Here is a 15,459-nt window from a genome sequence, read left to right as displayed (position 1 = left end):
CGGCCGATATTTTTTAATTTTTTTTATTAAATATTGTTGGATTTCACACACGTGTAAAAGAAAAGCTAACTTTTCTGCACAAGATACGTTTGATACTTTTTCTCTATGTCTAAATGTTCACTCCTCGCAAGTATAACTTACATTTTACAATGCAGGGACTGTAACTAGAGATATGCTAGTTATAAATACAGTAATAATTACTTTATTTAGGCAGAAAAAGTTCATTGTTGTTCCCAAGCTCATTAATGTTAACGTTAGCGGTCTTCCACTGATGATAGTGGCATTAGCTAGCTTTGTGGTTAGCTAGTCTATGATGATGAGCCATAATTTATCAATAGATAACATCATACTGCAAATTGTAAAACATACATTTTCAATATAACAGGCCAAAGAGAGATGATTGAAGCGTGTTTCATCCGTTTTTATTTTATTTTTTAAATATTCATTTATCGGCCATTATAACTGCCGATACCGATATTATGGAAAATGCCAGCCGGGCCGATATATCGGTCTGGCTCTACAGATGATCATACAAAAATGGCCAAACAACTTTGAAAATAACACACTTTGCCTATAGCACAGTAAAGACTTTCAGGATCTGTACAAATACTAGTCATGACTAGGGTTGGGTATCATTTTTAATTTTAGCGATTCCGATTCTGCTTATTGAACCCGGTTCTTGTCAATTCTTGTTTCCGATTCCAATCGTTTTTTGGAAAGAAAAGGGAAATACTTGTGGGAAATACAAGTGTTTTAATCAAACAGATCTCATTCCCCATTGACTAGTCAAAGTTCATATAAACATTTTTGTTCATATAAAATATACCACATTGTCATGTCCTAGACTTGTTATATTTAGCTTTAAATGATAATAAAAAAAAATTCCCCCTTAACATTGTGACAGTTTTTTTCTCTGTGGTATCGAAAATGGTATCGAATATCGATATTTTTCAAGGTATCGTATCGAAGTTAGAAATTTTAGAATCGTGACAACACTTTTAGGCATGGTAAATATAGTATTTGCGGTAAATTAAGAAAACGAGATTTAAACAAACAGACTAACTGTGCTGAGCTGTATAACAATGATTCGTTTTCTGTCGATTAAAGTATCCAAACCGTTGTTCACCTGTAAAACACAATGGGCACTATTTTAACGATCTGAAACACAAGTGTCAAAGCGCAAGTAACTTTGTGGGCGGATCCCGGCGCTGTTGCTATTTTCCCGGCGGGATAAATGCCTCTTGCGCCTGGCGCAAATCTAAAAGGGGTTGGTCTGGAGTAGCTTCATTATTCATAGGTGTGGTTTGGGCGTAAAGGAAATAAACCAATAAGAGCATCATATCACATTCCCTTTAAGAGCGTGAAAAACGAGGTGCGCTTGTTCCATGGCGCAATACTATTATAACAGCGCACTTACCAGGCGCACTTCACAATCGGTTCACAGCCGAGGAGATCGATGTTCTCGTCAGGGCCGTAAAAGAAAGAGAAGTGACATTGTGGACGGGACAAACCCACCCAAATTAGCTTCGGTTAAACATGCATATAATAACTTGGGTAAATGTGTAAGTTTTATGCCTATTTTTCCCATCATCATGGACACAACAATGATTTCCCTCATGTTTATATATTTTTCCTTATAATAATGTATCATTTGCAAAAAGTAAAATGCATCTGTGTAGCTGAGAGAATCATCTACAGTGTATGCACGTTGTTCACACTCTTTATTATGGCCAAGCATGCGCGCTTAAAATAGCATCTGAATGTACGCGCAACGCACCACTGACTTTAGACCAGGTTTTTTCTGGTCAGTGGCGCAATTGTTTTCTGGAACTGCAATATAGCACCAGGGATTGTTTGCGCCGACACATGCCTACTTTTTGCGCCAACCCGCCCAGGGAGCGCAAGTTCATTTCCTAGTTTACCGACGTGCGTCTGTGGAGGAAAAAAACCCACTTTGCGCGAGTGCAAAATAGGAATGATAAATGCGTCAGTCTATAAAGTCATTTGCGCCGGGTGCAAGATAGAGCCCAATATATTAAAGCATCTTTGGTGTGCTAATTTCTCTGCATTTAAACATTCTTACGTACATTTGCGATAATCTAAGGATAACGCAACAAAATATAAAACATTGTTCAAGTGGTTTTTGGATATTTTGATCTACACTTTAGTTACTTGATTTACACTCTATGTTATTACTGCATACTGTGTGATGTACAACACTGAGGTGAAAATGCCATCTGCCGCTATAAAAAATTATAAATAGCATCTAACTAGCTTACTATTTAAATTTATTCCCAGAAAATACTGCAATTTTAACCTAGTCTAATTGCTTAGGGCAAATGGCTGATACCAAAAAGTTTGATTTTGTATAAAAAAAAACTGTAACTTTCAGAAGTTTCCCATTAAAAAAAGGACAGAAGGTATAGTTGCAAAACTCTTCATGGTTGTGACATATGAATGAGGACAAATGTTAAACCTTAGACTGTAATATCTTTCTACAGTAATTTTATAAAGTTTAAGTCTAGTGTGATTTAAATCTACTTCCAGTGTTTACAACACAAATACCTTGATACTTCCCGAGCTCTTCAGACCACAGGCTCTGAGTCTCATAATGTCTCTCATCATGAATAAACACCACACGTGAAGCTCCTGCATCATCTGCATTCTGGATCAGCTCCTGGTACGTTACAGGATAAATATTAAAGACAGATATGATGTGATATATACATACCATTTAACAATGATGCAAAAAGATTCATGCAATATTTAAACCTTTTTTAGTCTACCTTCAATATTTGTCCTCCATCTGGGTACCTTCTCAAAATTTCTTTCACGTAATCAATGAATGGTGGAGATGTCGCACCAAATTTCTTTCTGTGTTGAACAATGTAAAGTTTATCACAAACTGCACAAAACACATACAGAGAAAATTCAAGGTTCATGTAATTCGTCTGTTCAGTTTTGTTTGTTCTTAGTTTCTGTTTTCCTGGACTTTTAGTTTGTTTTCATCATTTACATGTGTTTCTTATATACGTAGTTAAATACTTCCTGTAACACATGTGTACTTGCTATTGTAAAAAAAGTGTTGTTACTAATATCCTGTTACACATTTACAATTGTAGATAATATGTACCAATGTGTACTTTCAATGTAATTACATATATGCACACATCTAGTTACCATGTAAGTTCACAGGTATAAGGGCCACTTAATATAAAGGGGGACCCTACTATTAACTAACAAGAAACTCTGATTAGTGAATTAGTAAGTAATATCACTCAGTTGAAGGAGGTACTTCACTATAGCTAATCAATAACTACTATTTATTTCATTCTTCTCAGATAACTACAAAAAAAAAATAGAATAGAATATAATGGTTCATAATAATGTGAATAATGCACCATGTATAATTATTTCTAAAATTAAGATTATGGCAACCCACTAGTAATGACTCAATTCTTACCAAAGCATGATATCTATATACAGTAGTAATAACTAGAGTCATTGTAAACTTTTGAGGGTTTTGTAAGATTTTGGATAGTGATGACTCAAGTGTAACTACATTCTTCTAACATAATGAATAATTATTTGAATCAGTACTTATTCTAAAGTGAAAAACATGATAACTCACAAGTAATAACTGCAGTGTTTCCAAATCCATCAGAAGGAATCACTATCCAAAACCTTGCAAACCCTTCAAAAGGTTACAATGACTTCAGTAATTACGTACTAGAGAGTTATGTTTTTCATTTGGGAATACTGTTACAAATAATTACTGATTAACTTCTCAACAATAAAATATTAGTTAAGCATGAACACACTAGTAATTAATGATTAACTAAAGATATTGTAAAGACATATTAGTCATTATTTACAATTTATTGAACATTCGAAGGATCCATATAATACGCTACTGGAGGGGGTGGATTCTGGAATCCAATTCTGCTTCAATGTATATCTAATGAGTGATTATAATCAAGATACTAATGATTTTTTTTCCTTCTAAAAATCTTAGGAGATTTTACTTGTGATTGCTGAATTGTTTTTTTCATGTATTCTCTAATGTCGGCATTTGATGCCAGGAATGCATAAACAGTGCTTGCTCATGTATCACGGCTTCCAGAAATTACATATGGACTTATTTTGTGTTTGAGAAAGGTCTTCAAAGTGTTAAAACAAACAGGGGTAATTGAAGTCTATAGTTTGACTAGGGACCATTTCTCAGTTAAAGCCTGACTTTACTGTGTTAGCCTAAAGTGTCCTCTCCTTGAGAGAAAGAATGCATTATAGAACGCATACTCTCTTACTTCCATCAAATGCTCTATAGAATTTGAAGCTCCGCACCCCCACATTATAATTAGATAATGAAGCTGCAGAGCATAGGGCACTATAATATAATGGATAATGAACAATTCAGGCAATGTAAATATGCTTTCCATTGGGGCGAAGGAAGTCTGGTTTCACGTTACTGTCACACACACAGTATTCTCCGGGCCAGAGTACGATAGTACACGGTTGGCGTAGACCAGAAAATGTCTCCTGTTACTATTGTAACCTCGGTTCCCTGAGAGGCAGGATCGAGGCATTGTGTAGCAACACTGTGGGAACTCCTCCTTTATCCACTTTTGTTTAAATCTACAGCGACAATTGCGTCAGAATCATGACTGAATGCTGCACAGCTGATCGAACAGCGAACACGGCGGTTAACACAGTGTTTACCATTTATTAAACAAAATAAAACCATTTAACACAATGTCTCGTTCCCGCCTCTCAGTGAACCGAAGTTAGTAACCGGAGACGTTCCCTTTTGTGAAGTCCAAGAAATGAGCCAGGCCCTGGCAGGCATTGCAGTACTCACAGGTGTGGGGCGGGTCGATGGGGCCTGCACAAATCCTGAAAAGGTTAGCCATCGGATGTGAGGAAGAAAAGGTTACTAGTCCTCAGGTGCAGCTTAAACGATGACAGCGTGAAGAAAGAGATTCTAACGCAATTGTCGCACCCATGCATTTCTATAGACGAATCCGGCGAAACTACCGGAAGTAAGCGGGCGCCATTACTGAGCTGTTGCTGGGTAGCGTTGCGCCATTGCCTCCTATTGTTTTAGTTGCAACTTGCGTCCACTGGAATAAACAGCCCGCGATTTACGACTGTCACTAACGTTACAACGTTACCCCTTGTATAATGTCGAGTGGGTAAACAGTTTCCGTTATAAATTGTTTCAATGGTGGCAGTAAAATTTCAATTTTGAAGAGAAAACACTGTGAATACCCCGGGTCGACTGCCCCTGTCTGGTGCCGTACGGTTTACAGATATCCTGGGCGAGTACAAGACGTGGACATTCGCGTATAATAACAATTATTTAATGACATAAGTAAAAAAAAATATATAATAAATGTGTGATATAGTGATCAGCAAAATCTCCTCTCTTGCTGTTTTTTCTATTCAATTAACATGCTATGGTCATTCAATGGCTTTCCTGAGCTAAATGTAACGTTATGTGACATAATTGTTCTCCCGCTGTTATATTGACCTCTTTCCATGGTTTAAAAACACTAATTGGTCGATATTATGTATACTTTCTAGCTGTAGCGTTGCCTTACCCTTGCCTGTTGCAATTTGAAAATGAGATAAATAATGGACACAAATGAAAAACATGAATTTGTTTATTTGATTTCATTCATTTATTTATTTATTGTTGCCAAATGGACAGATCTTTTTTATAGTTTCCTCGTTAGCAAACGTTAGCCTAGCTAGCTTGCCAAGCTATTTTCATAAATAACGTTAATCTGTAAGATCGTTTGTACCTTCATCTGTGACTGGAGGCCACTGCAGTCACAGATCAAACCAACAAGTCATTCTGCCTGGCTGTAGCTGTCATCGAGGGTGAGTTCGCGTTATCACCGAGGTTTGTTTACATACCGGTGCATATGTCTCTATGCCTGTGTAACAGCTCAGTAATGGCGTCGCCACAAGATGGCAGCCTACACAGAACGCTCGTCGGATTCGTCTATACTGCCCACGTGTCATTGAACGGGTTGGGGACAAGGTGTGAGGACTCAAGTGCAAACAATGGGTATTTATTACTGTAAGAAAATAATACAACATAAAACAAGAACAAAAACTCTCTCGAAAAAACTAGACAGAAAACAGGCAGGATACAAGATACACTAAAACAAGATTAACATGAACCAGGGTATCATGGACAACGAACCAGCACAGTACTGAGAACACAAGGAGATTAAATAGAGAGGCAAACAAAGGAGGCTAACGAACAGAAAGGTGGGGCAAATGAACCAATAATGAGATAACAATGACAAGAGAACACATGGTACTAAACAACAAAACACCCAAGTGCAACACAAGACAGGACAGGCATGTGACACCACAAGCCTATCAGTTTTGCATACTTCACAACAATTGGCCAGCTGTTCTAAGCTGGCATTTGCCAATAAGATTACAACAAATGTGGAAAAGGGAGGAGTTCCAACAGAGTAGCAACTCAATGTAGAGTTACCGCTCTCGAAGGGGAACTTATCAGACCCATTTGAATTCTGCACAGAATGCTGTATTTTAAAGTGATTCGGAGGAAATTAGCAGGTGAAATGGTTAGAGATTAGCTAGGTGCTCTGGCTAGGTGTGATTTAAACGAAACGCTATTGGCCATTTTTAAAAATGGGAGGAGCTGACCGATATGCCCCGCCCTGTCTTCCTGTTTCAGTGGACATTGAATAATGCTGCATGTTTCAAGGCACTCAGAGGGACTGCATACAGGGATAATTAACGTAACCGGGAACACGTGTGAACTCAATCAAAAAACATGGAGACAAACTAGCAAAGGGAACACAGGCAAACAGCGAATAATCATTACTAAAACATACAGTGAATAAAACCACATACTTCTTTTTCTGCTTTTCCCTCGATGCTGAACTTCTTGCCCTTCTTTTCATTCTGCTGTGTGGTTAAAAAATGTTACCGTTTAAAAAACAATTAACTTCCAAATTCTCCAATTTATTAAAATAATTTATTTTTCGATCAGTTATTCCATGGAAACGGTTATAATTCTGCAAATGCAATCTCTCTTTTTATACAAATTTAAGTAGTTAGTTTACCTTGCTTTCTTTGGTCTCCTGTGACCTCCAGATTAAACACAGTTCTGCTCATTAGTACATACACCTCACAGAATCTGCAATATATATATATATATATTTGAAAAAGAAAAAGCATTTTGTTCCTTATTTTGTACTGCACTGAATAAGCTAAACAGCATAACATATTTTTCCATATAGTCCACAAGAGAAAATAATTGCTGAATTTACACAACTGGACTATTTAAAAGTTTACGTTCTATTTGAATCTTATACTGTGTGTTGTTGGTTGATCTACAAATGTTTTCATGTTTTGTGATGGTTCTTCATGAGTCTAGCAGTGAAACGTCTCAGGTTACGACTGTAACGCTGGTTCCCTAAAGAGGGACCGAGACTCAGCGTCGATACGCTGTGGGAACAGTTATAGTGAAATAAATTTGACACGTCATATTCTGTGATCTCAGATTAATAGGCCTATGCATTTGTAAGGAAAAACTGTAGGATCTTCAACATTAATGGGTAATTATAGTTAATAGTAATAAGAATAAAGATGTCTATCATACAATGAGCTCTGTTGCCGGCATGTTTCCTTCCAACACCTCAAAATACGTAACACATAGTTCCCAAAGCCAATTAATGTCATGAGACCTCCCCGGAGACGCCATCTTTAATGGCATAAGCTGCTGTGTTTACAAAGTTTTACCAGAGAATGTCATTTTAAAAGCAAATATTTATTTCTGTTTATAATGTTACACAAATCATGAAGAGACAAAGTGAAAGAGATTATAAAGAGACTCTATTAACACAAGACAGAGAGAGGTACAATGCCAAAATTTCATTCATAAATGGTGTGGATCTGTAGTAACGGAGGAAGCACTGAGCACCGATGCAGCTTTGCCTCAGATACAGTAATTTCATGTGTACCATTATCTGGTATTGGCTAGGAGTTTTTACACATGCGAGTGTAACGGAGTGTAAAATGTTAAATTTCTGCATAAATGGGGACAGCGCCATCTGGCTGATGCGTGATGGCATTTAGTGTACGGAATAGGGACCGCCCACAGCAGAGATAATGAGACACGCTGTGGGTAAGTTGCACTTTTCGAGCAGTCAGAGAATTATCAGTTAAAAGTGTCCAAAACGCATAAAAAACTACTTCAATGTGAATTGATCTTGCAATGAACTTGTTTGGTAACTTTTGATATGTGTTTGGCGTCGAGTGTGTCATTTTATATCGAGTTATTTTGACTTTGTAATGCGTGGCACAATCGTAATTAATCTGTGCATTGTCTTGTGTTTTATGTAGAACTGATTCTTTCTCCATAAAGTGAAACCCCTATTTCCACATTTATATCTCCATTGTGCAGGTAATGTGTATAAAATATTTTGTTATAATATGTTTAATGGATTAATTGTTTTATTCATGTAGTATTCTGTATATTCGCCACTAGGTGGGAATGTTTCTCCTTACATTTATTTTAATTGATATGTTCATCATTTCATTGAGTTGATTTGTGATTAATTGACTGGAAATGTCCTATTGTCAGTCTGAAGAATTGTACTCACTATACGATCACAACGCAAAGATTAGAAAAGAAAGAGCACTGTTTTAAATAAACAGAGCAGAGATAATGAGACACGCTGTGGAACTGATTCTTTCTCCATAAAGTGAAACCCCTATTTCCACATTTATATCTCCATTGTGCAGCTCCACCCAGCAGAAAGACCGCCCAGGCAAGACCGTCACACGAGCCTGGAAATCACTGGAGGCGTACAGTCAGGTTGCTAAGGGTTGGGTTGGTTATGTTTGATTGACATTGACAAGTGCAATCAATGGAAAAGTAACTTAGTCATCATAGCGAAGTAGCATGATGCTATTTGTTTATTAAAAAGCCATAGCCCAATTCCTGTGTTCCCCTTAAAACAGTCACCGGTGCTTTCTGTAATATGCATGTACTTATTTGTACACTGAAGTATAGGGGTGTGGAACGGTACATGTATACGTATTGAAACAAACCGGTGTGGGCGTCATGGTTCGGTGCATGAATATAAAAATAAATAAAACTTGTGTGTGTGTGAGAGAGAGAGAGAGTCGCGGGAGTGATCGAACAGTGGAAACAATGTTGTTTTGTATGTTTTTAATACCTCGTCATTTTGTTCATACAGGACATTATTCAAACTGCAATGTGTTAACTTATATTTGTTTACACTCGCAATAAAACACAACATGTGCTTTTGTCAAACAAATTCTTGCATGTTTTGAGTGAGTTTCTTTCTTGTTTATCCTCGCCAGCCATAATCTCCGTCGTTGTTCGGACAGAAGCTTAGTCTTCTCACGTCCATCTAATGTTCTGCTCTCAGCAATGGCGGCGGGTCGGCAAATGCCCGTATGTTGTGACGTCATGTAGGAACTATGTAAAGCCTATCGCTGTGTCCCAATTCAGGGGCTGCATCCTTTGAAGGTCGTGTCATTCGAAGTGCGCTGTCTTCAAAGGCCGCACCGAGACTCGATTAACGGATGAAAGTATAGACCCTTTTACAGTTGGTAAACATGGTGACGTTTTTTTGTGGGCGGAGCTTAGGTGGAGGCAGAACGATCCCTCTGGCCGCTTCACTAACGCTAGTTAGCAAGGATTGTTAGCTTGTTTTTTTAACAATGACTGGAGAAAATCCGATATTATCTTAATGTGTAAGGTCACTCAGTGTCCAGGACCGCGATTGTTATTTCCAAAAGTTATCTTTAACAGACAGAACCAGATTGGCCGACCCGTAGCCGTCTACACACTCACTCAATGCATGGACGATCTGACAGGATTAACGTACGTTACCTCGGTTGAGTGGTCTGACTTCTACACCTACCTTATAGAGTAACTGATCGTAAAGAGAAACTGTGGCATATAAATCTTTAGATGCCGTTATGGTCCTGTACAAGACTTGTGCGATCCGCAGTTCTGCCGAGCCAGCGCCGAGACCACGACAATGTAAAGAGTGACATTACAGTGCGATATTAATGATGTGAATATTTTCTAGAAATAAAAGTTCCAGATACAGCATATTCATTTTTCATCAATTCTTGCACCAAACAACACAATAAGATGACATTTAATAATAGTAACAATTATTTAAGCTCTTTATTATGTAGCCGAATCTGTGCTGGTTTGTATTGGCCGCCTCCAGTTTTCACTTTGTTTTGCCTCCAGCTAGCGCCGTGACGTAACTGTGACGTCGGCGCAAAAGGGGTCTATAGCTGACTGGTCCCCGCGGCGTGTCCATGGGTGTTCCAATTCGAAGGTCCTTCAAAATGCGGCCTGCAAACCAGGCCCGGTTCTAGTACCAAATCACTGAGGGTGCTTTTGAAAATAGTGAGGGTGCTCAAAATAGAGCCGAGCGATACCTATTGTCTACGACAATATTGTTGTTATGTTAAACATAACATATGCGATAATATCCATGATCAAGTAGCCTATGTCCCTGTATGAGTTTTTGTCCTTTGGCGTCCCCACCAGGTTTCGTCATTAATTTTGTACCCACCACTTTTGGAAACTTTGAGGCACGGATGTTGGCTACCTACTACAAATAAAACATTTGTTAACTAGCAGAGCATTCATTTAGTTCACTCAAATAATAGATCTAGCGCTTAACTTTGATGTTTTTTAAATCAAGCCGAGCGCTTGTTGCCGCTGCTGTCAGTTGCATGGATAGGGCATGCAGTGCTCTCTTGTGGCTCGGTGGGCTCTATGCATTTGTACAGTAATCTTTTTAACAAAAGTGCATTGAAACCTAAAACAATTGCAACATTTGCTTAAATTTTGGGGATCTTAAATCCTCTTGTTTCATGTAGTGGTGCTTATTACCCTCTTGTTTCATGTAGTTACGACAAATTTACGGGCCGTAAATTCAAGGAGAACTCCGGCGCAAAATGAATCTTTGGTCTAATTACACATTGGCACCTAGTCGACCGTTCTCTGAGATTTTTTTTCATGAAAATCGAATGTAAAGAGTTTTATGTCTAAAAACGGGAGCGTGATCGGCTCGGAATGCATTTGCACATTGAATTTTGCTACATTCATTGTGAGACATGTGAAAATGCAATCGCTAGTGTCTTAACTGTGAGTGTGAATGCACTTAAATGCACTGCATTTAAATTAGGGGTGTGCACGAATATTCGATATGTAATTATTATTCGAAAAATAAAATTCTATTCGAATTTTTAATACGTTGTTTCGCTGGCCGTAAATGCAGTGAGTCCATCCTAAGCACTAACTCGCAGTTATAATTAAATGCACTGGATGGCGCTGTGGAGTGCGGTAATAAGTTGCTTGTATTTGATCACATGTCGTCTGCCTCGCGAAGTTTGGAATTACTTGAAAAGGATCTTACTCGACGGAATTACTTTTGATCAAATTAATTAATCTGATTTAATCTTATAGTATCATCACCATGAGAAATCACATGCAATCCAAACAGTTGAGTGAGAGAAGACAGCTGTCCATCATCACGACGGCAGGTAAGCAGCTGGACCCCGCGTGATCCAAGATGTTAACTTATCTAATAGCAAAATGATTTTGAGACATACTTCCTTTAAGTTTCGTTGAGGGAGACCGGTTTAAGAACAGAAAATGCAAAGTGCTGTTAGAAACACCGTTCTCTTTGTGTCTCTGAAACGTCTGTCAGCGCAGCGTCTTTTCTCACTTGAGCATAAAGTGCTGGCGGCGCCCCTGCATGTAGATATTATTGTTTTTCTCAACATAAACGTAAAACAATATAAACACGACAATCAATCATTTGCTGACTCGTGTGTATGTGTGTACGTACGATATCTGACGCAATTTGCTTTATTAGGCTTTTTTTTTTCGCTCGCGCTGTTGAGCATGCTTTTAATAATGCTTTTGTATATGTTTTTTGTTTACACATAGGCCTACTGTTTAATGTTTTCAACTAAAAGAAAATTTTAATATATATGGTAAGCTTGTTGTGTATTGCCTAATTTTGTAAACTTGTCCAGAAATGGTGACAAAAACGTAAAAAAAAAAAAACTATAAATAACGTCTTTAACGTTAAACATAATTTAAAATAAACGAATATTCGATGTACATGAGCCCGAATATTCGAATGCAATATTTTTGAAAAAAGCCCATCCCTAATTTAAATGATAAGTTTTTGCTTGAATGTGTTAAAATATCATTTCTGTAATACATTTTAATTTTGTGTAACTTATAAAGCGTTAAAATATGTATTCCTTCTACATATTAAAACTAGGGTATTGGCAAATGTAAATTAATTGATTTTTCAATTATTATCCGTTTCTCTGAATAGAGTGCCGCAGAGTGCCGAAGTTACGACGTCACTCTGTAGGCCAAAACGCGGAAGTGCGTTAGCATTTTAGCAACACGGTTCCCTCGCTCTAAAGCCTATGGGATTTTTGAATGGGTTTTTGCTAAATCGCCTGAAATAAGGTCTGTGGTGAAGAGAGCCTCTAAATATTTTCACGTTTTTATCTATGACATAGAACACACATTTATAACCTGCTTGTGGTTTTTTAAACTTTTTTGTGTCTGATTGTGTTTTTTAAAATCTTTATATAGGCTTCAAAATGTATACATTTTGGATTACTTTGTAAAGATTATCTTGCTAGACAAAACGTGTAAGGGTCATAACCCTTTGTTAAACACAGATCTTATTTTTTGCGATTTTCCAAAAGTCTATGGGGAAAATGCATTGCTTGTCGACCGAGGGAACCCATGCGCCGCTAGCTTCCGGGTTGTCCTACAAAGTGACGTCATCACTTAAACATAACCTCAGTGTATTTTAAGATGAACCGGTTTTGCCGGTTTGCCAAACCCACAGGAGGATGCTAGGCTGCGGTTGCCTACATTTGCAACTGAAATTTCACAACTGTGAGTTTATTTTTCCAAAACTTTTCCAGGCCCGGAAATTGCTATTTTAAAATTTCATGAATTTTCCAGGTTTATCATGACCGTAAAAACCCTGTATTTTAGACATCTCGTTATTATGAACATAATTTTAAAGCGCATTTTCCAAAATAAAATCATGAATGATCTGTTTGTAAAATACATGATTGATATTTGCTTCATCATTGGATAGGCTACTGATAGGCTACAAAAAGTTTGTGATCGGTAAGATTTTTAATGTTTTTATATGAAGTCTCTTCTGCTCACCAAGGTTGTAATATTGTAAAATATAATCTCAATTTAAATCATCTGTTCTCTATGTGAATATATAGTAAAGTGTAATGTGTTCCTGTGATGAAAGCTGAATGTTCAGCATCATTACTCCCGTTTTAAGTGTCACAATGATCCTTCAGAAATCACTCTAATAGGCCTAGATGATTAAGAAACAGGTATGATTATTATCAGTGTTGAAAATATTAAAGTATTAAAGCGCTTGAACCTCGACGACTGATATTAAATGAATTTTAAAGATTGTTTGTAAAGACATGTTTTCCAGAAGAGGAATTCAAAAAGTTGTGGACTATAAAAATATGCTATGTAAAATTGCTTATTAATACTTTAGATTAATAAGAGAACAAAATGCCATTTTTATGATCCCTCTTTTTTACTTTTTAAATATAAAATACATATAATTTATTTTATATTGTTGAGATATACCCTTTTACATGATGTATTAGCCTATATTAAAAAACTTGTAAACTCCTACATGCGGTTATCTCCTACCTTCAGTGGACCTGATGCAGAGAATGCAGCGATGAGAATGAGTCTGGTAATACACCGCTCAGCGCGAGCTTTCTCTATGTTTCTGTTCACTAGAAAGATCCCGTTTAGCGCAAACGAAACTTACACTCATCCTTCACTCATTTAGAGGCTTCGACACAATCCGACACCCGTCTCAACGGCGACACCTAGTGGTCACTTGCAGGTGTTGATCTGAAACAACCTTGATAACGACCCATTAAAAATGTAATTTCTCACTTTTATATAGATTTTTATTCAAAAATATTAATTTCTCTGCTGTCGAAGGACTTAACCTACTTTTTTTTCAGATAATTTCTCCTGTCTTTGAAAAAAAAATCCTCTCACAGTTGGACACTTGTTGCTGGCATGCAAGATATTTGTGATCCATAAATCTATTAGGAAAACCAAAATGATGTCTTGGCTGTATTTGTAGACCTATAAACTATTCACAAAGTATTATATTATATTGACAAGATATTATATTATATTCACAGTGAATCTATCTATCTATCTATCTATCTATCTATCTATCTATCTATCTATCTATCTATCTATCTATCTATCTATCTATCTATCTATCTATCTATCTATCTATCTATCTATCTATCTATATACATAGCCTATATATATATATATAGCCTATATATATGTGACTGGTGTGTTCTTGTGCGGATGTAATCACACTGAGATCAGGTGGATGGTTACTCACAGATGCACTTTACTGGGTCTGGGACAAACAGACTGGGACAAACACCAACAAAGGCAGGTTAACAATGCATCACGCTGCTCAAGACATCAGCAGCACGAGATATGAGAGTCTGCCCACTAATATTTTTACAGGGTGATCGTGAACATATAGTGGAGTAAAAACCAAAATAAAACACATTAAAGAAAATATAAATCATTTTCTCTGTTCTCATTATCACTTCACAGATACAGAGAAGTATAATCTTGAATAACCATCATTTTACATAATTAAATGAAACACTGAAAATGAGCATAGACCCTAAATGGCACGGTTACACAGATCAGCACGTGCGAGCACGTGTGAGCATGTGTGCCGACACGTGAGTTAGGGCTAACACTCAAATTAACTAAAACAACTTCACACAGAACGCGACAAATCCGAATAAAACATACCTGGGACAAACACCAACAAAGGCAGGTTAACAATGCATCACGCTGCTCAAGACATCTTAAATGAGAATAAATAGAGTTCGTCAGAGGATTACCATACACACACACACGTCATTTTATCATTGCGAATCACAGATATTCAACTCGACTGACAAAATTAGTAACGAACGGTTTAATGTATACTTGTGTGTAATATAAAATCCATCCATTGCACTTAAGGACTATATAAACTCATTTTTATGACACAGCGCTTATAAATGCGACTTACCAGCAGCACGAGATATGAGAGTCTGCTGCTGGTGACGTAGCTCCGCCCATGACAGTACGCACGCTGATGCAAGAGACGTAACAGCCAATGTCGAGTTTTCCCAATTTATACATGAATTTATAAACATTCTTTTAAACTCCGTTACATACACCCCCCCTAAATTCTTGTTAAATTGGGCTAGAACCAGCATATGTAACAAACTAAATATACAGTAGAGATTGCACAAAAAAAAATGTGAGTAAAAGAGCTTTACAAT

At 37.2% G+C, this 15,459-nt stretch overlaps 1 protein-coding gene across 2 annotated transcripts in view; it reads right to left on the bottom strand.

Annotated features, from left to right (window-relative positions):
• LOC120489301 (sacsin-like) overlaps nt 1–13,904 on the bottom strand; it is a 30,033-nt gene extending 16,129 nt beyond the window's left edge. The window contains exons 1-5 of one of the 2 annotated variants that reach the window (XM_089132924.1): nt 13,781–13,904; nt 7,110–7,183; nt 6,898–6,951; nt 2,787–2,874; nt 2,566–2,677 (exon numbers count right to left, since the gene is read on the bottom strand). In XM_089132924.1, coding sequence (XP_088989050.1) covers nt 2,566–2,677; nt 2,787–2,874; nt 6,898–6,947 — 250 coding nt within the window. In that variant the 5' untranslated portion in view covers nt 6,948–6,951; nt 7,110–7,183; nt 13,781–13,904. The remainder of the gene's footprint in view (nt 1–2,565; nt 2,678–2,786; nt 2,875–6,897; nt 6,952–7,109; nt 7,184–13,780) is intronic. The other variant, XM_089132925.1, reaches the window with a different exon arrangement.
• Nucleotides 13,905–15,459: the final 1,555 nt, after the last annotated feature.

This window comes from Pimephales promelas, chromosome 7 (genome assembly GCF_988280905.1).
Source record: "Pimephales promelas chromosome 7, fPimPro1.hap1.1, whole genome shotgun sequence".
Lineage (NCBI taxonomy): Eukaryota > Metazoa > Chordata > Actinopteri > Cypriniformes > Leuciscidae > Pimephales > Pimephales promelas.
Note: the sequence above shows the minus strand (reverse complement) of the source record. Positions and strands in the feature narration are given on the sequence as shown.